The sequence below is a fragment of the Alternaria arborescens genome (genome assembly GCF_004154835.1).
Source record: "Alternaria arborescens strain FERA 675 chromosome Unknown contig_13, whole genome shotgun sequence".
NCBI lineage: Eukaryota > Fungi > Ascomycota > Dothideomycetes > Pleosporales > Pleosporaceae > Alternaria > Alternaria arborescens.
This window is the reverse complement of record NW_021167868.1, coordinates 747,494-767,943: the sequence shown is the minus strand read 5'-3', so window position 1 is coordinate 767,943 and position 20,450 is coordinate 747,494. Positions and strand designations below refer to the sequence as shown.

Sequence of the window (20,450 nt, the reverse complement as noted above, 5' to 3'; positions counted from 1 at the left end):
GGTTCGCGTGTTGTCTCAAGTCCTTACCTGCTGACTCCAAATGTACCTAAGCGATGTCATCGAAACAGCACAGCTTTTCATTGACGGCATCAGCGGTATAACCGACGCTTGGGATACATTCAGTCGTACTGAGCTCGTGATCTTCACTACATATCTACCTGAGAGATCAACCTGGCCAACATACATCAACATCATCGTTCGAAACATTGCAGAACTTGATCGATTACGTAAATTACTCCTCATCAGGCGAGACCACTTCAAGTTCAAACTCGATAGCGTAAGTCCAGGGGTGCCTCAATGTATACCATTTAGTGCCTGCACACTGACCCAATAACTAATACCATTTAGCTCTACACTGTCTCCAGCCTCAGTCAAACCTATACAGGAAACCTCCAAGCAGAGACGGCAGTGAACCAGGGTAATGACCTAAAGATACTTACCAAGATGACAGTCGTAAGTCATGTCAGACCAGCCCCCTGCACTTGTATAGATACAGCGACCTCAATAACTACACCAATAGCTAATCACTATGAGCACAGTACGTCGCCTTCCCACTACTCTTCACAACAGCACTTTTCAGCATGGACTTCGTTAGACCGAAGTACCCATGGGCTGTTTTCTTCGGAGTGTTAGCGCTGATATCGTTGGTGAATTATATGATTGCTTCGCCGCGGAGCTCAAAGAGAGTGTGGACGAAGTGTAAGGCGTGGCACGATGCAACGGTATGGAAGTTGAAGCATAGTTGAATACAACATATTGCCATGCACCTGGGACTGATATACTAGGGCATACCGTGACCTGAATACACGCTGTTCGACGTCTCATGAACTCAGAACCAAGAAGCTCGCTTCTGCAAATCTATCTTGGATGCAAAGTCTACCCTAAAAGTATACGCTGTGTTTCACATTATACGATGTACATGGGGAACATGGCGGATATCTCTAAGGTATCACGCAGAAAACATGAGCGTCTTTGTGGGATCATCAATACCGTCAGTGTTCATGAGAAATTGTGGCAACATCTCATGTCCCGTTGTCAAATATTAGGCTTGCTCTGGATCACCACACAGCAGACGAAGCAGGTTTGACTTTACGATTCGATTCGTTTTATATAGGTATCCACATATGCTGCGTGGTATCCTGAGGGTATCATGAGGGATCTGCCTGCCCAAATATGCACACTTTGAAATGGTTGACAGTGAGTAAAAAAAAAGGCTCAGAAACCAAGAGAACGCGCGCGCGCACAAAACCACAAACCAAAACATTCCTGGCGCCCCAATCTGTGTCCTCATGTATGTGTAAGAGGTAGGAGAATGTCATGGTCGTCATACCTCCAATCGCTCCACTCGATCGCTTCTGCCACTCGCATTATGCCAATAAGAATAGTTTGTTGTGTGGAGGTCGGTGGGAAGCCTTTCAGTCGAGCAAATGTCGCCGTCGCTTTCGTGATGGATTTTCCGTAAACGCCGAATTGTGGAGAGAGATCCGAAACCCCGATGCTGCTAAGTTGATATGTGCGAAAGAAAAATCCGACATCGCTATCGTCGTGCGCCGCCTACTTCGACTGAGTGTGATGTTCGTTCAAATTGGAGCTTTCGTCTCTTGTTCGCCATGTTTCCCCCTGGTGTGTCTTCGCCTCCGGTTGAGTCTGCGTACTCGTCTCCGAAGCCCTCACCGTAGCCTTGAAATGCGGCGTCGGTGTAGCCGCGCTTTGAGCTAGAGCGCTCCGGTCTCACTGCACCTCTGTTCATGTGGCTGGTTGGTGTTGGTGCTGACGATGTGAAGGAAGTTGCTCGCTGTGGTGGTATGTCTTGTGGTTTTGGCTTTGCTGTATCGTCTGTACCGAGATAGGCCTTGTATTTGGCAGCTTCTGCGCTGGGGAGAGTGCCTGGTGCAGTGCCTGCGAATGCGTCGTCGAGCAGTCTGCTGAAGTCTGAGCTCAATGCTGTACCGTCTGGTGTCAATGCCTTCTTCTCAGGCTCTCTATTCTGCACGTGTTGTGACTGCCAAATTTCTTCGGGCATTAGCAGCAGGTTCCGGAAGACACCGTCCATCTTGGTGGCCTTTGGCTTGCCGGCAATCTGCATCTTCTTGATCTGACCCTCGTAGGACTTGCGAAGCTTGTTAATCTTCTCGCCTGTTACCGGGTCATTGCGCGCTACTGAACTGGCGAGTGGCGTGAGCCTATATAGTGTAATGAAATTTTCCGAGGGGTGCGGCCGCGCTGTCTCCAACTTGTCGTTGTTGAGTTTGAACAATTGGCTGCCGCTGATGCCTTGGGCAGCTCGTAGTCGACCGTCTTCGGTGTATGGTGATTCCCCTTGCCGGTTGTGGTTGGACAGCCTGTGATCAGCCAACCGTGTAGTGTCATCGTCTAGGCTCTCTTCCATCGTCGCATCGCCATCGCTATCGATGTTTGCACTGGACATGAAGCCTGCAGTGCTCGCCGGGGTGGGAAAGGGATGTTGGTTCGATGCCGATGTTGCCGACTGTGAGAGGGAGTGAGACATTGGCAGCGAGGACTGCGGGGAGCGGTCCGACGACGCCGTCGAGTTAGTCGGGGCGAAACCTCCATGAGATTGCGAATTCATCGAGGAGTAGGGCGGTGAGGTGGGCGTGCGAGGGTGGATGGGCGTCTTTGTCGGCTGGCCGCTCGCCTTGGCAGCGACGTCAAAGGGCGGGCTGGCGGGTGAGAATCTTCCTATCGAGTCCAAACGTTGCCGTTTTGCGCTGTGATCCGACATAGAGAGCGTCTTCGGGGGTGGAGAGGGAGTGGAAAGCTCGTAGGCGGGTGCTGGGGGGCGTGCAGGAGTGGTGAGAGTAGGGCTCGTAATGAAGCGCTTGGCGTCCTCCGCGCGGGTCGACCGCGGCAGAAAGATGGGCGCTCTACTCGATAGTGCGCATTCGAAGAGGGCAGGCGTCGGCGCTGGCGATGATTCGGGTGCGGCAGATGTGCGGGAACGTGGTGGTGGCGGGATGCGCAGGTGGGTTGGAGGCGGCTGGAGGTGCGAAGATGTGAAGGAGATGATGGGGTTGACCGGCGGTTTGGGCTCAGCGCTGTCTGGACTGCTCACGGGACACCCCGGGGCCATCTAAAACCGCGTTTCTTGTTAGGCTGTGTCAACCATTCATCGCCGCTGCCAAACACAACAATAACAACAAAGCCGCCGTCCGCGCTTCAATGCGTGCACCGCTCGTCTTTGACCACCATGGATGGCAATAGGCCGCGCCCCGGTGGCTCTGCTTCGGCCGTCCCAGCAAATGCAGCGCAGCCTGCGCGTTCCGAGGCATCGAATCCACCCGCGCCGAGCAATGCGCCCAAGGTCCAGCAGCCGAAACCCCAAGCACTGCCATCGCGATCTGGTCCCAGCTCCATCCTAGTCTCGCCGCGACAGAAAGGCAACCCCATCCTGAACAATGTGCGTTCAGTCGCATGGGAATATTCAGACATTCCTGCCGATTACGTCGTTGGTGCCACAACATGTGCTCTCTTCCTGTCGCTCAAGTACCACCGTCTGCACCCCGAATACATCTACAACCGTATCCGAGACCTGAAGGGCCAGTACAGTCTCCGCATCCTTCTTACTATGGTCGACATTGAAAATCATGAAGATCCACTGAGGGAGTTGTCTAAGACGTCATTAGTCAACAACGTCACCGTCATGCTTTGCTGGAGCGCACAGGAAGCTGGCCGCTATCTAGAGCTCTTCAAGACATTTGAAAATGCAGCGCCAACCAGCATTCGCGCTCAGCAAGCAGGGACCTATTCGGAGAAGATGGTTGAGTTCATCACTGTACCACGCAGTATAAACAAGACGGATGCAGTTGGCTTAGTATCCAACTTTGGTAGCATCCGTACTGCAATCAACGCCGGGCCGGAGGAAATTGGTCTGATAGCAGGGTGGGGTGACAAGAAGGTTCAGCGATGGTGCAACGCCGTCAGGGAACCCTTCAGGGTCAAGAAGGCAGCAAAGCGAACTGTCGGACAGGATGGCAACCGAGCGAACATGTCACGCGACATCTCCATGGCAGAAGACGAAATTCAGACGCCTACAGCAGCGGATGCTGGTGACACAGCACACCGTAGAGTGGACGATGCTGGACCTCTTGCCATGGAAATGGCAAGAACCGCGCCTTTTGCAGCTTCGGGGTCAGATGCAGACCGACGACCGGACCATCGTCCCGCTGAGGACATCGATAAAGACGATGAAGAGGCACTGCGCGAGGCAGAGCTAGGTCATGTCTCGGACAGCAATGGGGCTAACTCATCCGCTCCAAAGCCAGTGAAAAGGAAGCAGTTGGAAGAGGAGAATGTGAGCGAAGGCGTCATGGCCGCGCTCAGCAAGTTGAGGAAGCAGTGAACACAAGTTCGGACATAGAACCAAAATATAGTATGTGACTAGTGGCCCAAACACGACATTTGTATATTTCATTTCAGAAGACTAACATTCAAATCTTGAACTTCGCCTTTTTGAATTCGCTGTGATTACCACGTTATGGTTTGCTACTTCCAATCGCGAGTCTTTTCCATGCGTAATCGTTGTTATGCGCTCTCGCCTCATTGGTGACCCTAGTCCGGTTCCCTCACTGGAGCCTGGTTTGTTTGCCCACATGCACTGCACTTGGCAGCAAACACCAGCCTTGCTCTTCCAACTCCGCCACCAATATATCAATATAGGCACATCGATACACCTTTGTCTCTGTCATTGCAAACATGCCAAAGGTTAGCGCTGTGATATTGTATAAGAGGCCTAGCAGCCGCTAAACAATACAGAATCCAACTACCCATAAGATGGGTCTCTTTAATAGACTACCCGCCGAACTGCAAATCGAAATCTTTGATTATCTCCCAGCTACTGACGTCAAGGCTGCGAGAGCTGTCAGCAGAGCCTTTCGGGACAACGCCACGCCTGCGCTGTTTCGCAGCATTGTTGCTTGTGCAAGATACCAAGCGCTGGGCGCCTTTCAGAATGTAAGTGATCTTCGTGTACGAGAATCCATGTAACACGATTCATGTCCTGAAGGTGTCTGCGAACTGTCACGTCGCTGCCAAGTCAGCGCAACGCACAGTAGAGATCTTCAGGGGACTTTTCGGTATCAGGCACATGGAATTTGCGAATACAAGCTAAACTCATAATCCTAATGCAGGTCTCGTTACATTCGGTGTACTCAGGCTATGTTAGAGAGATCATCTTCGATGGGACACTCTATGATGAGGTGCTCGCAAAAGATCATCGCTGTTACCAACGATCCGAGCAGAAGACAGACGAGTTCAACTCGTCGTCCTTCTACGCAATGCGAACCAGGTATGTAATGCGATGATGTACGAAGAAGCTCATTTTTCTTTTCTCACTAAGCTCTACCCCTAAAATCCAAGCCTACCATCAAGGTATATGGCATCATTTCTGTATCAAAATTACAATAGATATATCTACGAATACCTTTCGGGTAGGGCTCCCCGTTCTAGCAAGTAGCACTAACAGACCGCCAGATGGAAACGATACCATGATTTATACGAGGAGCAAGAAAGTATGAATGTCGATGGCGTTCTTCTGCAATCAATTGCACGCGGCCTTGAAAACATGCAGAACATCTCATCGATTGTGTACTCGCCGCACCAACACGATATACCTGTAGAACGCAAGACACTGCGTGACTTGCTCACAAGAGGAGCTCTTCCTGGCAGACTTGGCAAGAACCGCACTACTAATTGGGATCATCCTTTCCGCCAACTCATCGGCGCTGTCTTCATGTCAGAGTATGCTGGGATTCGACAGCTCACGATAGAAGCACCTCGCGAAGGACATTCATGCACAGAGCTCTCCTTAGAAATGTTCAGGTTTCCAGAATCAAACGATCTGCTCGCTGTGGAATACCTCTTTCGACGTTTAGTCAGACTGAACTTCAATTTGTCTATCCTTAACACCCAAACTAGGGATATACACCCGCCCACCAACATCGATCCACCCACCCGGCAGCTCGAAAATCTGGCCAAAGTTCTTGGGGCTGCTCAGGATCTGCGACATCTTTCCTTCGGAATCTTGGACTGGAAACATCTCCATGAGCCCATGTGGGACGGCGGATCGATTCCAGAAGAACGCTCCATCGTTGAATTCATTGGTCTTGGAACGACATGGCCAAAGCTACGCTCGTTGAGACTTGAGGGAATTTACGCCAGGGAGCAAGATTTGTGTCAAGTGATCACCCGACACAAGGAGACCTTGAGATCTGTCATATTTGCCAAGTCCACTCTTTGTACGGGTTTGTGGATTGAAGTGGTGAATGATATCGTTTTCAACGCATCCATGATTACTACGTTTGTGTTAGACAACGTCAACGAGGATGCCGGCGCGTGGTCTGCACGAGCCGATGCTAGAACAAAGCGTATGTTAGGTTATGAAGGCCACCTTGTTGTGGCGAAAGATGGAGATCGTGAATTTGTACAGGAAAGATCAGCTCTTTGTTTCATTCATATTTACTGACGCTTCACAGGTCGATACCAACCCAGACAAACCCTCGGTAAAGAACGACAGGCATTTAGTGCGGTGGGAGTGAGATACTACTGCAATGAAGGTTGCCTCGGGTTAGTGGGATGATTCAATGAGCGACAAGTGCGTTGCAGTGATATTCATAGGGAGTGGTTGAGGTGCCACAGGCTGTTTACGATAAAGCTGATTGATGAACATATGTAGCCAAAAAATCATCTAGTAACAAGTATTCTTCCTTTTTTGGGGCCTTTGCAGTACCGAAGAGATATACAAGAGCTTAGCATATAATGCGAGTTGAAGTCATAGACGCTAGATACTCATAGTCATCCACACAAGCGAAGACGTTGAAATCAGACTGTCACCATTTGTAATCATCATCCTCTTAGCCGCTCGTCATGTCTGAGAAAACCAGCATAACCAAGGATTAAACTAACTCGACAAGTTTAGGAACAAATAGGATTATGGAGTTGCATCTAATTGCCTTGGTACTAGGGAGCAAACGTTGGCTTCTCCTCACAGTAAGTAACACTATCTCTTTCGTCCATCCCTCTTCGTCAACACCTTCAATGCACCCAACCATCTTCTGCCTTACATTTAATCTTCTCTGCTTATCTGCTCCTCGAAACCCATGACCCTGCCTCCAGCCCAAACGTAATCTGTCTTACCCATCTTCGCCTGACTATTTACTACACGTCGCTCCTGCCACGCCCTTCGCCCATAGTCTTTCACCGCAGAGTAATTACGCCTTTCATCGGCGCGGTGGTGCATTCCTTCAGAGAAACCTTGCCAGGTTAATTGTACGCGGATTTTGAACGGCAGATCGCCATGGGTGGATCAGGGGTTCACTTTGGTGACTGGAAGAGGAAGAAAAGACAGAACTTGAGGCTTTTCGATAAATTTACTAAGGTTAGGTAGTTATGCGAGCGTTGAGAGTGGCGATGGTTTGTTTGTAGGAGCGTTTGTAGGTGCGATGAGAGGGGTTCGTGAGCATGGTATCGATGCGAAACTTTGGGAGAGAAGACAAGGGGCCATATTTGGAGGCGAAGAACCAATCTCAATTGCGCATTGAGTCGTGCTCGATGTCTTGAAATATGCGGAAAGTCATGGAATTGATATTTTCATGTAGGGGAGAAGAGAAGAGGCTCGATGCGAGAAGGTGTAGTGAGTATTACGCGAGTACATATGCTATGCTAAGCCATGGCTGTGCTAGAGGGTATGAGACACATCTGTCACGAAACGTACGATGAATGACTGCTGTAGTGTTGGTTTGAAAATTTGGTATTCAACCCTGGTACGTTATCTCAGTACCATGTGTTATATGAATATACAAGCAGCAGATCGAATTATACAATAAGAACACGTAACTAAAGGCCGATTAGACCCTCTCGACTCTCTCCGAAGCACCCTTAGCGTCGTTATCAACGACAACGCTGTGGTGCCTTGCCGGGTCTTTCTCCTCAATGGCAGCACCCTCAACAACGTGGTTCTGGCCACCAAAGATGGCGTCCATCTCCTCGAGACTGACCTTCTTAGTCTCAGGAACGAAGAACCAGACAAATGCTGCAAGCAGAATGTTGATAGCAGCAAACATGTAGAAAGCATAGAAGCCCTCGTTCTTGAGGAAGACAGGGAAGAACTGCTGGACGATGGAGTTCACAACGTTTTGGGTTTGCGAGCACATGCCAACAGCTTGGGCACGGATGTTCATGGAGAAGATCTCTGCGGTGAAGATCCATACCGTTGCGCCCCAAGAAGGCTTATCTGAAATGGATGTTAGTAGATGTTCTTGTTAAGATGGTAGTGGGAGAGAGGGTGACATACAGAATAGAGCGAATAGGAACATGAGGAACACAATCGCGATACCAACGGGCTCAGTCTTTGCGCCGTTGGGAAGCGTAGGTGTCTGAGTCTCCACAGTAGCGGCGATAAGCATACAAATGCCCATGCCGATACCACCAACGATGAACAAGAATTTGCGTCCAAAGCGGTCGACGGTCCAAGTAGCATTGAGTGTGAAGAGAATACTGAAAGTGGCATTCAGTGCGTTGATCAGAGAGATAGTGTCGGCGCTCGTGAAGACCTTCTTGTAGATGATGGAGCTGTAGGAGTTGAGTGTGCCCTGTCCAGTAATCTGCTGACCACCGTTTACAATCATCGCAATGTACATGCGCTTCCTGACAGACTTGTCCTTCCACAGAGCAGAGAAGCCGGATGAGATAGCCTCGGCTTCGAATTCAATAGCCTCTCGGATGGTAGTAATCTCATCTTCGACGTCTTGTTCAGTGGCACGGACGCGGCGGAGGGAGCGGCGGGCCTTTTCGTAGTTGCGGTTCTTCTGAACGTACCAACGAGGAGACTCTGGGATGAAAAAAACCTGGGAGAGGATCATAATGGGTACCATCATCTGGAAAATGACGACCATCTTCCAGTCCCACTCGCCGAGTTTCTGAGGGTTCTTCGAGGTACCGAAGGAGATCCAGTATGCAATGAAAGAGCCAACGGAATAGAACATCTGCCAGAAGGACATGATCTTTCCACGGATCTCAGAAGGAGCAAGCTCTCCAATATAGATGGAACCAGCAGTAAGAGCGAGACCTTGTCCGATACCGATGAGGACACGACCAGCGATGAAGACGCCGATTTGTCCACGAGGAGCGAATGTTTGCATAATGGTAGCGATGATGACACAGATAGACCCAGCAGCCATACCGACTCGTCGTCCAGCGAAATCAGCAAGAGGACCAGCCTATACAAAGCGAAGTTAGCAAAGAGGTGTGGGTTTATCGGTGGCATCGAAGATGAGACATACCATGAAGAAACCAGCTACAACAGCACCAACAGTATATGATGTGTTGATGGCGCCGATGATGTTGGGTCCAGGGTTGTCGTAGTAGGCGATCCAGTGCTTCGAGTTTTGCAACGCGTTGAAGACGGACGCATCGTAACCGTAGAGCACCATGCATGATGCTGCAACGAGCGAGATGTACCAGTTGTACACCCTAGTCTTGTCGACCATCTTGACGGTAGTCTCTTGGGGATTGTCCTGAAGCGAAAGTAACGATAGTGATCGACTTCGTAGTGATTGACGAAGGCTTCCGGCTCGATCTTCGCAACGATACAGCGAGAGATTCGTAGAGCTCTGGAGTGGAGAGCAAACAACGGAGACTGCGATGGACATATATACATACTACATGGGATGCCACCCCGGGGAGGGCTATCTTGCCCCATGTCAGGTCCCATCAACCCCATGGGCTCGGAGACGCCAGTTCCAGCATCTGGGATCCGAAGCCAACGCCGCTACGAAACGCCTCCATCCAGAATATCACCACGAATCAAGACGCCCAGCGCGCCCTGAAAGCTTGCTCTAGTGCCAAATGTATCCACGCCCAGCCTTCCAGTCTCCGTAGTCCCTAGATCTGGGGAATCTGGGGCTTGAGACTTCAGCGTCGACGGAGGGATTCTGCTCATCTGATGGACGGGGAGGCGTCCTGTAGTTTTTCCACGAATGGACGAGATCGAGCTAAGTGTTGAGGCGCCGTTGTTTTGAGGAGAAGCGAGCCGGATTGATGCCGAGATGGTGTTTAGTGCACCATCTAGCCCGTGAGCAGCTAGGTTTGCCGGCGATAATGTCAATATCGGGTAGATTTGCTCGTGGTCGCAAGCATGCCAAGTCTCGACACAAGGAAGACGCGGCGAAACAAAGCTTTTGGCTGCCGTCTGGGTTGTCTTATTTCTGTGTTTTTGATGCTTAAAACCACCGAAGTAGTTCATCAGAACCACAAGTGTGGTGTCGCTGCCACAGTTTCAGCGTTACAAAGCATCTGGCCATTCCGGCCAGCCTCATGGTGACGGTGAAGTACAGAGATCGCATGATTCGTGCTAGAGAGCATCGCTTGATAGCCAGCTGTGGAGTTCGGGTGGGTCGGCACACTGGTTGCGTGTGGGAGGTGACCATATCGCATCCTTTGGAGACCACGCGGGGAGCCAGTGCTGGAACGAGCTTAAGCCAATAATTCTTCTACATGAAGTCCACGGAGAACAGCACGCGACGCGCTTGTATCTCTCGGTGATGAACTGTTGCAGATGCATATGATATGCCGCGGTATCCCCGGTCATAGATGAATCTCATCAGCGCTGAGATAAGCTCCAGTCGTGACACCTAGCGCGTAACGACATATGATACGATCACGTGCCCATGCGCCACATGGGGCGATACCTGTGGCTATGCACATCCCACTTTTCTTAGGCGTCGAGACCCTTTCCCACCGCCTGCTACCGCCTAACGTTTTCGACGCCTGCGAGTAAATCTCTCAACCTTCACCTACACACCGAAGACCGGACCAACAAGACAACCGACTTCTACAAGATGCCTTCAGGACAAGGAGGTGAGCGCCATAACTTCTGCGCAAACTGATGCGGGGTCAAAGGCTGACAAAATACCACAGCGGGTACCAACCCCATCCACAACAAACAGAAGAAGAAGAAGGCCGTCGAGCTCGACGAAGATGACATCGCATACAAGGCGAAGCTCGCTGCTGGTGCGTACCACCCATGTTCTGCTACCAGGAGCCTAGAGCGCCACGGGCTGCGAAGCGCCACTACAAGAACAAGGACTACGACAGACGTGCTAACGACGTACAGAGAAGAAACAGCGTGAGGATCTAGCCAAGACCGTTGGCAAGGGCAAGGGACCCCTCAACACCGGTTCCCAGGGAATCAAGAAGTCGGGCAAGAAATAAGCGCTGGTCATACCAACGGCCGACCGGGCGACGAGAGAAAGGCGATGCGATACGACGACGATTTGACATGAAAGATACCACAAGCCAGGAGTCATGACTTGGCAGGGCGCTCATATGCACATCACATTGATGCATGGGAATAAACTATCAATACTTTTTACGTTCTTGGTGACCCTGCTAGGTGTTCCCGCTATCTCCCAAGCTACAAACTTGCTTCTCAACTAAACTTACCCTTCGGATGTGTTCTATCTCCTTCCTCCCTTCGTGTTCGCTCCTTTCAAGTCAAACACAATTTCTGCATTTCCCCATGCAACTCTTTCCCACTCCACCTGCGTCAAAAACCCACTATCTCTGAGTTCATCCATCAACTCCTTTCCCCTCTCTTCAAACGGGTAATTACTCGCATACAGCACTCTATCCACTGGTATCTGTTCTAGCAGTGCCCTTAGACTTGACATGTCTTGCGCATCTGCCGTCGTCAGGTAGATGTTGTGCTGCCAGACATCCAGAAAACTTCGCTTAGGTTTATCCGCAGCAGGAATAGTGGTGAGGAGCATTTCAATGCGTGGAATGAGAGAGGGAAGAACGCCGGGATGCGCAAGTATGAGACGTAGACCAGGGTGTCGGTCGAAGACGGAGCTGAGGTAAAGGTGTAGCAATGGGAGAGGAGAAGTAGCATGCGACGTATGAACGTGTGTTAAGAGGGGCGCGTATACGGTAGAAGGAAAGGTGTGTTGGTAGTCTGTCATCTGTACATGTCAGTCTACATCTTGTTCCCTTTCTCTCTTGTCTGGTTCCCGAAATATAAGCTGCAACATACCTCAGATCCTACCGGCCACGTCTCCCTTAATAAAATCGGCACTCGATACCTTTCTGCAGCATCCCAGAGCGCCTCCCATTCCACCCCCTCCAGTTCAGTCTTCCTACTAATCCCAATACAACCCCCAACAAACTTCATCTTTCCCACACACCTCGTCAACTCTCTTGCTGCCTCTTTGCCTTCTAGAGGCAACATGCTCAATACAGAGAACTTTTCCGAGTTCGTGATAACCGCTGCATGCATCGCGTCGTTGATCTTGCTGCATGTCTGCGGCGCAGCGACAAGGGGAACATGACTGATGATTTGTTTCGACTGGCCAAGGAAACGCATGTCTTTTACCCGGCCGGGGCCTATGTTGCGCAGTTTGGTGAGAGTGGGTGGGGGTATCAGATGAAGGGAAGGTTGGGAGGGGGATGTTGGTGGGGATGTAAAGGCCAGGGTCGGTGTGAGGTGGGATTCTAGGGTTGCGATCAGGGTTACTGGTGTTGTTGCAGCCATTGTATTCTCCTTCCTTTTGGCGATCGATGGTAGGTGATGAATGAGGTGTGCAAAATGATAGGTTGTAGAGATGTTGTAAGGACTGAGACAAGGATCAAAGAACTATCAAGTAGGCGGTCATTCTAAGCTTGTGAGCAAGGGAGGCACGCAGCTCAAACTAGATAGTTGCGAACCATATTGGCGGGATAAGACTACCACCTGCCTGTGAGCGTAAAGTCAGTGACGAGCATCATTGCTGCCAACTGTTGGCAGACGCGATTTCGCTGCTGCATGGTACGTTGCTACGTCACTCTTTCTGAACATGCTCTGACAGAATCTCCAAGGTACCAAATCGTTGCAGTAGGAACACATTGGTAAGGATAAAGTGTATGATTAATAGATAGTTGTGTACTAAAGTATGTTGTCGTTGAGATCAACAAATGTCTTCCGAGAAAGATGAACTTGAACACTTTGGTGCTTGATTGCCCAATGTTCCAACCAATAATTTCCGTCGCGACATTGCCTCGTAGGAAACACTCATCGTGGCTGTGTAATGATGATGATGATAGTGATGGGGCGCAGGTGGTGCGTGGCGCTAGTGACCATGCTATGGAATGTCGTGATAGTGACGTCCGAATAATCGTCCGGTCGTCACCTAAGCGACGACAACTGACAGTTCGGCGCTTGTCATGCGACAGACTAGTCTCTTCCAACGCTTGGTCGAGAAAGTCTTGGTGATGTCGTTATGGTCTGATAACCGTGGTTCGTGAATTCGTAATAGATGTGTAGAACTGGTCCAAGCGACGGACGTGTCGACTTTCATTCATGAAGTTCGGCGACCTTTCTTGCTGCCAATAGTAAAAGCTCGTTTGAGCTTGCTTTCGGTGTTGATGGGTGATGTTGGACTTGGTGTCGAGCTGCTTCCTGACCGACGCGTCTCCGAGCTGCCGGATGATTGGGAAGAGGACCTCTTGCGGCTCTCTTCTGCGAGGATGTCATCCAGTGAGACGTTGAGATGGGGATGACTAATTGGGACCTCTTCGAGGTTTTCGACAAAGCGTGATGCCATCGTATTAAGAGTGATATTGAAGTATTTTAGTGTGTATGTATGTGGTTGGTGTGTAGATGGATGGATGTGAAGAGGATGTAGATGTTTATAGCACCGGCAAACTTGTATAGATGTGGATGGCTACTATGATCTACAGGTGATGTGTCGCGGGAGGCGGCTTGTGATAAATGGTCCAGACCTGTGTGGCAATGTCCGGATATAGTATACCAAGGTGGTAAGCTATAGCGAAGACCGGAAATAGGTGGTAACGAGGGCGGAAATGTGAATGCTAGAAGCGATAGTAGACGATATATGCCGAAATATAGAACAAAGACTGGGTAAGCAAGGGCGGCGAAAGGTTTTTAAACTCATCCAGGGCGTGTGTGGATGAGCATGTGGACAGGTCCGTGTGTCCACGGCAGAAAGAGGCCAGGGACCAACGATTCAGGGTCTGTCCCGTCGATCGCGAGGCCTCGATGCATAATAACGGCGGCGCTAATGCCAGGATATGACGTACCGACGCGTTCTGGACAGCGTTCCGCTGGCAGCCACTCGGTTTTGGTGTGGCCATAACGGGCGCGTAACCGCGTGCGACAAGTGTTTCTTGCACAGTTCCATGGTTGCGAGTCCCCGAAAATAGGTACGCTCGCAGGACTGTCACAGCTGTAAGGGTCGTCCAAGCCGCTTGGAAGTGTCAAACCAGACTTCGGACGTCTTCGCACGAGTGCTGGAAGGATTGCGCATCCGACCCGCCGCCTCTGCCCAGTCATGCGGAACCAAACAGCGGCGACCTTGGAAGCCTTGGGGTTATTCTTGAGCAGCACGCGCAACCCTTTCGCCACAGCTTGCGAACATTGGCTTGCGGAGTCAAATAAACTCTCGACTAGTACGTGTAGGATCAGCACGATCACCAGGCAGTCGCGAGACAAGACCGAATCCTCGCACTTTATCCATATCACCTATATTGAAAACGTGTCCGCACGACGGGATCCCGCCTGCAGTGTTCTCGTCGGGTCCGCTGCGCCCATCGCGTGTATGGCCGGCCTCTGACGTAGGACGAGAGCAATTCAATACCACAGCCACCGCTTTGGCTATAGTTTCCAAAACACGGCCTTGTGTGTGCGGCTGCCGGCTGCGCTTGCCAGCGAACGATTGCGACAGCTGTACAAGCTCCAACGAAAATGCCTGAGCTAGATGTGCGGTGTACGCGAAGTGCCATACTCGGCAACTAGTCTCGACATCATCGTGCAGGGTCCTCGTTCAAAACGTCCGGCGCCCGAACCCTTGTGGGTCTTTGACAACGGTAGACCCCAAACTTCTGCACCATCCGTCATGTTAAATGGTGCACGGAGCCGACTTTCGATCTCAAGTTGCAGATATAAGCGGATACACAACGCTAGCCGCGTGTGCAATCTGCTAGTCTTGGGCACCAATAGTTCTCATCATGTATACAACGTCGTGGCCAGCATACGACTACACTGGCGTGGTGGAACATATCGCAAGCCCATGAAAATTGCGTATGCTACCGGACAGCTTGGAGTTTGGGATAGAGTAGTGAGGCTCTAAATGAGCTGGCCTGATGACGACTTTCTCTGCATCATCTTAAGTGTGTATCGGCCCACGCGGATGGTAAGTTTTTACCAGCGTCCACCGCGGCCACGTCCACCCCTTCCGCCCCTCCCACGACCTCTGTGCCCTTGGCCACGCCCACCCCCTCTGTGTCCACCTCCGCCTCCCCCCCCGCCTCGATTGGACCGCTGTTGTTCCGGCCTCGGACCGTTTTGCGCTAGTTGTGCCCGCTCTTCATCTGACGCATGAAATATATTCGGGATCTGCAATAAATTGCAGAATGACTGTGTGTGCGGATTACTGTACTCTTGCGGGGACTCTTGAACATGAATGCCTAAAGCAGGCTCGTAGACCGGCGCAGTCTGTGTGAAATCCTCTGGGATGGTCATCTTGTTGGTAGCAATGATATTCTCCTCAACCCAACTCATCTCCTTCTCCACAAGAGGTCGGTAGAAAGCATCACCTTTGTCTGCAGGGACTTGCGCGTGTGGATCCCCCACCTGGAGGTGATCGGCAAAGACGCGAGTAATGGCAAGCCATTCTTTGTCGTACTGTAGCTGCAAAGGTCTTTGCAATTCAGCAGGTGAATGTGGCTCTATTTCCAACAACTGGAGAAAGTTTCGTTTGGGTAAGCACTTGTCAAGTGCGAGAAAGTTGGTTGTCTTGTTCGTAATGTCTTCAGGGAAGGGCAAAGTCTGTTTTGGCTCAAAGGTTGAGCGTGAGAAAGATTCTGGTAGAAGACTCCGAATATCATCAGGGATTTGGGATTCGCTCTCCGTCGTGTTAGATTTGGGGAGCACCTTTGGCTCTGCGATTGGTGCAGGCGGCACCTCATCGTCACCCAAATCCATATCGAGATCAATCTCCGCATCGTTCTTGGGCGCTGGGATGGGCTCCTCGTCTACATCCTCTAGATCGATCTCGCCGTCGTTCACGACCGTCGGAACAGGGTTGTCGGTATCAGGCGCCATATTCGGAGCTTCTGCGTGGTTCCATACAGCTGGAAACTTAGCATGCATATGGGCGCTGAACCAGTGGGGTGGTCGCAAGTGCTCGAGGACGTCCTTCGCGGCAACGCTGCCGAGAGTGCCGTCCTTGGCTTCTTGTTCAAAGTCTGGCTTCCAGCTAAAGAGTTGTCGGTAATTGCCTTTCCACTCCATACCACGCGGCCAGTCATGGCTTAGACCGATATCCACCTGTGTGCGTATCTGAAGCAGTTTCCGCACGTCAATTTCCCGAACGTGGTAAATGCTCCTAACGTCATCACTGTTGTAGGGCAAGCGCTCGTAGTGCGGCTTCTTGTAGTTGTAGCCTTTCCAAATACCAGACAACCCAGCAATGCGCAATGTTCCTAACCGTATTACGTTGGCGGCACCCATGTAATATATCTTCGGGGCGGCCCAGCCGCCGTAGTATAGCTCCCACATGTAGTTGCTCGCTTCGTGGTTGCCGCCAATAAATATAGTGAGGTACGGGGCTGTGCGCAAGCCTGAATAGTATTCGTGAAAGTCGTGCATCGCATAGTACTTGGAAGGCATCGATACTGCCTTGAGATCGGACGCATTTCGAACAGCCTACGAAGTCAGTCGCTGGGTGGACATTGTAATCGGTTTGCATACCTGAAAGTCGCCGCCGATGATCAAGAGATCAACATCTGGCCAACCTTTCAATTCACACGCTTTTGCCACAGATGCATAGATTTCGTGTAGCACTCCGTGACCGCAACCTTCTACTGCTATACGCAGGTTCTGCTGTTCTATTAACTCTGGGGCGGCCATACTCAATGAGGTTCGTAACCTGGTAGTTAGTAAGAATGAGCGTTATCAGCAACGCGACTACAGAGATGCTGGTGAAATCTTCGTTGCGCAGTGCATAGGCGCAGAAGTCGCAATATACTCGCAGAGTATTTGCTGCAGTGGAGGCTGTTGTCGAAGAAAGTACGATCGAGGGACCTGCAGCACTAGCGTCGGAGGTCGGAGTTGCGATAAACTAGCGAGCACGTGGAGATACTGGACCTGCAGGAAGCTTTCCAAGACCTGCACAGAGATCATTTAGGTCCTCTCAACACATGGCTTCAGCAGACCAAACTCAACTGAGGGCGAAGTTCCTCCAAGAAGCTGCTTATATCCTCGCAGTTCCATCGCCAACGACGGCAGCGTTTCTGGGCAATGCACGCAACAAGCTAATTGAAGATGCTGAGGTCGACATATCGAGCAAAGAATCGGATGCCTATCGTCGAAGTGTTTGCGGCGCATGTGGGAATGTAATGATTCCAGGATGGTCATGCAAGGTCTCGAACAAAGGAAACCAGAGAAGTATTGGCAACAAGTCATCGGAGTCTGAAAAGAGTATCTGCTATACCTGCTTGCGGTGTCAGCGAGAGACACATCAATCGCTTCCACGAGAGCGAAGACGTCGCAAATTGACCGAGAGATCACAGCCGCCAGTGGACACGGTTCCAATCTCGAAGGCAACGACTACTACCAACAAAGAGGAGAATGTCGCTGCAAAGACTATAAACGCGAGCAGCAAGCAAAGACAAAAGGCACGAAGGGGCGGCTTGCAAGCTATGCTTGACAAGAAGAAGACACAGGACTCGGGCGCGGGCGGGCTCGATTTCATGGACTTTGCGCTATAAGGTCCGTAGGGCTGACTGAAAGCGCACCTGCATGGAAGGGTCTAGCGACACCCCGCTATGCAAGCGCGGGGCTCAAAAATTTCCAGACGTTATGTCATCACAACTTGCGAAAGTTAATCCAGTTACACGCACGATTCCTCTATTCAACACCACCTACAACGTCAATAATCGATTGCAAATATGGCACAGCAACAGAGTCTCGCGAAGGACCTCTTCGAGGATATGGGTCGCAAGGTCGCAGAGGCGAGCGCCCAACAAGGAGACGACGACACAAAGGTCGTCGATGAGATTGAGAGCATGTGTATGAACTGTCATGAAGATGTAGGCGCGTTCGCAAGATAATGGTCGACTCAGCTGACACTCTCAAGGGTACTACGCGCCTTCTCCTCACTAGAATCCCATTTTTCCGCGAGATCGTTCTCATGTCCTTCTCATGCCCGCATTGCCACTTCAAGAACTCCGAGGTTCAGCCTGCTGGCGAGATCCAGCAACGGGGCATCAAGTTCACCCTCAAAGTCGAATCAGCCGACGATCTGAGCCGTCAGATCATCAAGAGCGATACGGCGATATTCCGCGTAGAAGACATCGACCTAGAGATACCACCTGGTCGAGGACAACTGACGAATGTGGAGGGCATTCTCGCGATGGTAGCGCAAGATCTAGAGCAGAAGCAGGAAGAGAGGAAGCAGGTGGTACCAGAGGTCTATGAGCAGTTGCAGGGAGTCATCAACACAATCAAGCAGATGGCAAGCGGAGAGAAACTACCATTCAAGGTCACCATCGACGACCCCGCCGGCAACTCCTCGATCGAGCCTCCTAGCGTACTTGGTGCAGGTAAATACTCTCGCAACGAATACCCACGAACTGCTGCACAGAACGAAGCGCTCGGTCTCGGCGATACCAGCGGCGAGGCCCCTGCCACGGAGATTCGAGAAGAGTACAAGGCTTCACAGATGTACCCGGAGATGCCTTCCGCCCATGCTCCCATGGTGAACAATGTAGATGAGGACGACATCGTAGAGAACCAGGTCTATTCGTTCCCTGCCAGCTGCCCGGGATGCACCAAGTCGTGTACTACGAACATGAAGATGGTCAATATTCCCCATTTTAAGCAGGTAGTCCTGATGAGCACAGTGTGCGACCACTGCGGATGTAAGTTGAACTGATCAAACAATTAGGGTTCATCAGCTAACGTAATGCAGACCGAAGCAACGAAGTCAAGACAGGAGGGGAAGTTCCTGAACTGGGCCGCCGGATCACAGTCACTGTAGACAGCAAGGAGGATCTGTCACGAGACATTCTCAAAGCCGAGTCGTGCGCTATGTCGTGCCTCGAGCTCAACCTCAGTGTCGAACCTGGTACTCTTGGTGGCAGGTTCACCACTATCGAAGGTCTCCTGACCCAAGTACGTGATGACTTGAGATCCTCAATCTTCGACGCTGGCGACGGGGGAGACTCGATGGACTCAGAATCCAAGCAGAAGTGGAACACCTTCTTCCACAACCTCTCTGCCGCCATCAACGGTGAAGACAAGTTCACTCTTGTTCTTGAGGACCCTCTTGCCAGCAGCTATGTCCAGAGCTTTACGGCGCCGGAGCCCGATCCTAAGATCAAGGTTGAGGACTACAAGCGAACAGAGGCTGAGGAGGAGGAATTAGGATTGTTGGATATGAAGACGGAGGGTTATGAGGAGGAGCATGCGGCGAGTTTGTCGAACGGGACAACGACCAACGGCGCGTAGGGTGGACAACTTGGACCTCTCTTAGATTTTCTTGACTCCTCTTGCATTAGGTCGGCGCTTCGTAGATACCACGGCCTCGCCAGCCATGATCAGTATGATATGATCTCACAGCCTACTCTTTCCTGCTACCGATGCTTCGTGATGCCTACAGTGACCTGATATCTGTTGGTCCGACATTGGCACTGTGATGGTACCCGTTGCTCAGACATTGATTTGCGGTTTCTTTTTCTTAAAATGCCGCGACATCCTTCAGGCTCCAATCACACGTTACGCTCTCAGCTTAGATGATGTCGCGTTGCAGCCACTGTCTGCCTAATCACACCTTGTTCATCCTGCAAGCGGGTTTGCATGGATTGTGACGCTCTTGATCTCCATCTTCTCGAGCGGTCTTGACTTCTTGTCTACCTGAACGCTCTCCATGTCATCCAGCACCTCCCACCCTTCTAGCACTTTTCCAAAGACGGTGTTCTTCCCGTCCAAATGCGGTGCTGGCGCGAAGGTGATGAAGAACTGTGAGCCGTTTGAATTTGCGCCCTTGTTCGCCATGCTCACGATTCCCCTCGCATTGTGTCTCAGCGCAGGCCGAATCTCGTCCTCGAACAGCTGGTTTGGCGTATCATAGATGGAGGTGGAGGTCTTGGACTTTGGGTCGGAGGCGGGGGCACCGGTCTGAACCATGAAGGACGGGATCAGGCGGTGGAAAGGCGAGGAGTTGTAGAAGGCGGATGCGCAGAGGGCGAGGAAGTTCTCAGCCGTCTTGGGGACGGCTTCGCAGAAGACTTCGAGTTTGATGTCGCCCTTGGTGGTATGTAGCTGTGTGCAATTAGCAGCGCGTCCGAGATGGCACAGAGTTGGGACGCACCGTGACGGACATGGTCGCGGGTGCCGATCGGTCGTGTTTGTGGTTTGGGAGGAGCGATGATGGCGCACG

At 51.2% G+C, this 20,450-nt stretch overlaps 10 protein-coding genes across 10 annotated transcripts; 5 read left to right on the top strand and 5 right to left on the bottom strand.

Annotated features, from left to right (window-relative positions):
• Positions 1-1,537: 1,537 nt before the first annotated feature.
• Positions 1,538-3,091, bottom strand: AA0111_g6398 (hypothetical protein; the record flags this gene model as incomplete). The annotated part of the gene is made up of 1 exon (XM_028652615.1): positions 1,538-3,091. The coding sequence occupies one exon, from the start codon at positions 3,089-3,091 to the stop codon at positions 1,538-1,540; it is 1,554 nt and encodes a 517-aa protein (XP_028506269.1).
• A 117-nt stretch (positions 3,092-3,208) lies between these two features.
• Positions 3,209-4,360, top strand: AA0111_g6397 (hypothetical protein; the record flags this gene model as incomplete). The annotated part of the gene is made up of 1 exon (XM_028652614.1): positions 3,209-4,360. The coding sequence occupies one exon, from the start codon at positions 3,209-3,211 to the stop codon at positions 4,358-4,360; it is 1,152 nt and encodes a 383-aa protein (XP_028506268.1).
• Positions 4,361-4,791: 431 nt separating this feature from the next.
• Positions 4,792-6,554, top strand: AA0111_g6396 (hypothetical protein; the record flags this gene model as incomplete). Its single annotated transcript, XM_028652613.1, has 4 exons — positions 4,792-4,971; positions 5,148-5,305; positions 5,491-6,439; positions 6,492-6,554. The coding sequence occupies 4 exons, from the start codon at positions 4,792-4,794 to the stop codon at positions 6,552-6,554; spliced, it is 1,350 nt and encodes a 449-aa protein (XP_028506267.1).
• Positions 6,555-7,862: 1,308 nt separating this feature from the next.
• On the bottom strand, positions 7,863-9,503 carry AA0111_g6395 (hypothetical protein; the record flags this gene model as incomplete). Its single annotated transcript, XM_028652612.1, has 3 exons — positions 7,863-8,248; positions 8,309-9,233; positions 9,297-9,503. The coding sequence occupies 3 exons, from the start codon at positions 9,501-9,503 to the stop codon at positions 7,863-7,865; spliced, it is 1,518 nt and encodes a 505-aa protein (XP_028506266.1).
• A 1,350-nt stretch (positions 9,504-10,853) lies between these two features.
• Positions 10,854-11,226, top strand: AA0111_g6394 (hypothetical protein; the record flags this gene model as incomplete). The annotated part of the gene is made up of 3 exons (XM_028652611.1): positions 10,854-10,872; positions 10,933-11,025; positions 11,129-11,226. The coding sequence occupies 3 exons, from the start codon at positions 10,854-10,856 to the stop codon at positions 11,224-11,226; spliced, it is 210 nt and encodes a 69-aa protein (XP_028506265.1).
• Positions 11,227-11,471: 245 nt separating this feature from the next.
• AA0111_g6393 (hypothetical protein) lies at positions 11,472-12,544 on the bottom strand (the record flags this gene model as incomplete). The annotated part of the gene is made up of 2 exons (XM_028652610.1): positions 11,472-11,975; positions 12,047-12,544. 2 exons carry the CDS (start codon positions 12,542-12,544, stop codon positions 11,472-11,474), a joined length of 1,002 nt encoding a protein of 333 aa, XP_028506264.1.
• Positions 12,545-15,208: 2,664 nt separating this feature from the next.
• Positions 15,209-16,918, bottom strand: AA0111_g6392 (hypothetical protein; the record flags this gene model as incomplete). The annotated part of the gene is made up of 2 exons (XM_028652609.1): positions 15,209-16,714; positions 16,760-16,918. The coding sequence occupies 2 exons, from the start codon at positions 16,916-16,918 to the stop codon at positions 15,209-15,211; spliced, it is 1,665 nt and encodes a 554-aa protein (XP_028506263.1).
• A 290-nt stretch (positions 16,919-17,208) lies between these two features.
• AA0111_g6391 (hypothetical protein) lies at positions 17,209-17,778 on the top strand (the record flags this gene model as incomplete). The annotated part of the gene is made up of 1 exon (XM_028652608.1): positions 17,209-17,778. The coding sequence occupies one exon, from the start codon at positions 17,209-17,211 to the stop codon at positions 17,776-17,778; it is 570 nt and encodes a 189-aa protein (XP_028506262.1).
• Positions 17,779-17,958: 180 nt separating this feature from the next.
• Positions 17,959-19,519, top strand: AA0111_g6390 (Zinc finger protein; the record flags this gene model as incomplete). The annotated part of the gene is made up of 3 exons (XM_028652607.1): positions 17,959-18,099; positions 18,147-18,930; positions 18,981-19,519. 3 exons carry the CDS (start codon positions 17,959-17,961, stop codon positions 19,517-19,519), a joined length of 1,464 nt encoding a protein of 487 aa, XP_028506261.1.
• Positions 19,520-19,846: 327 nt separating this feature from the next.
• Positions 19,847-20,393, bottom strand: AA0111_g6389 (hypothetical protein; the record flags this gene model as incomplete). The annotated part of the gene is made up of 2 exons (XM_028652605.1): positions 19,847-20,332; positions 20,382-20,393. 2 exons carry the CDS (start codon positions 20,391-20,393, stop codon positions 19,847-19,849), a joined length of 498 nt encoding a protein of 165 aa, XP_028506104.1.
• Positions 20,394-20,450: the final 57 nt, after the last annotated feature.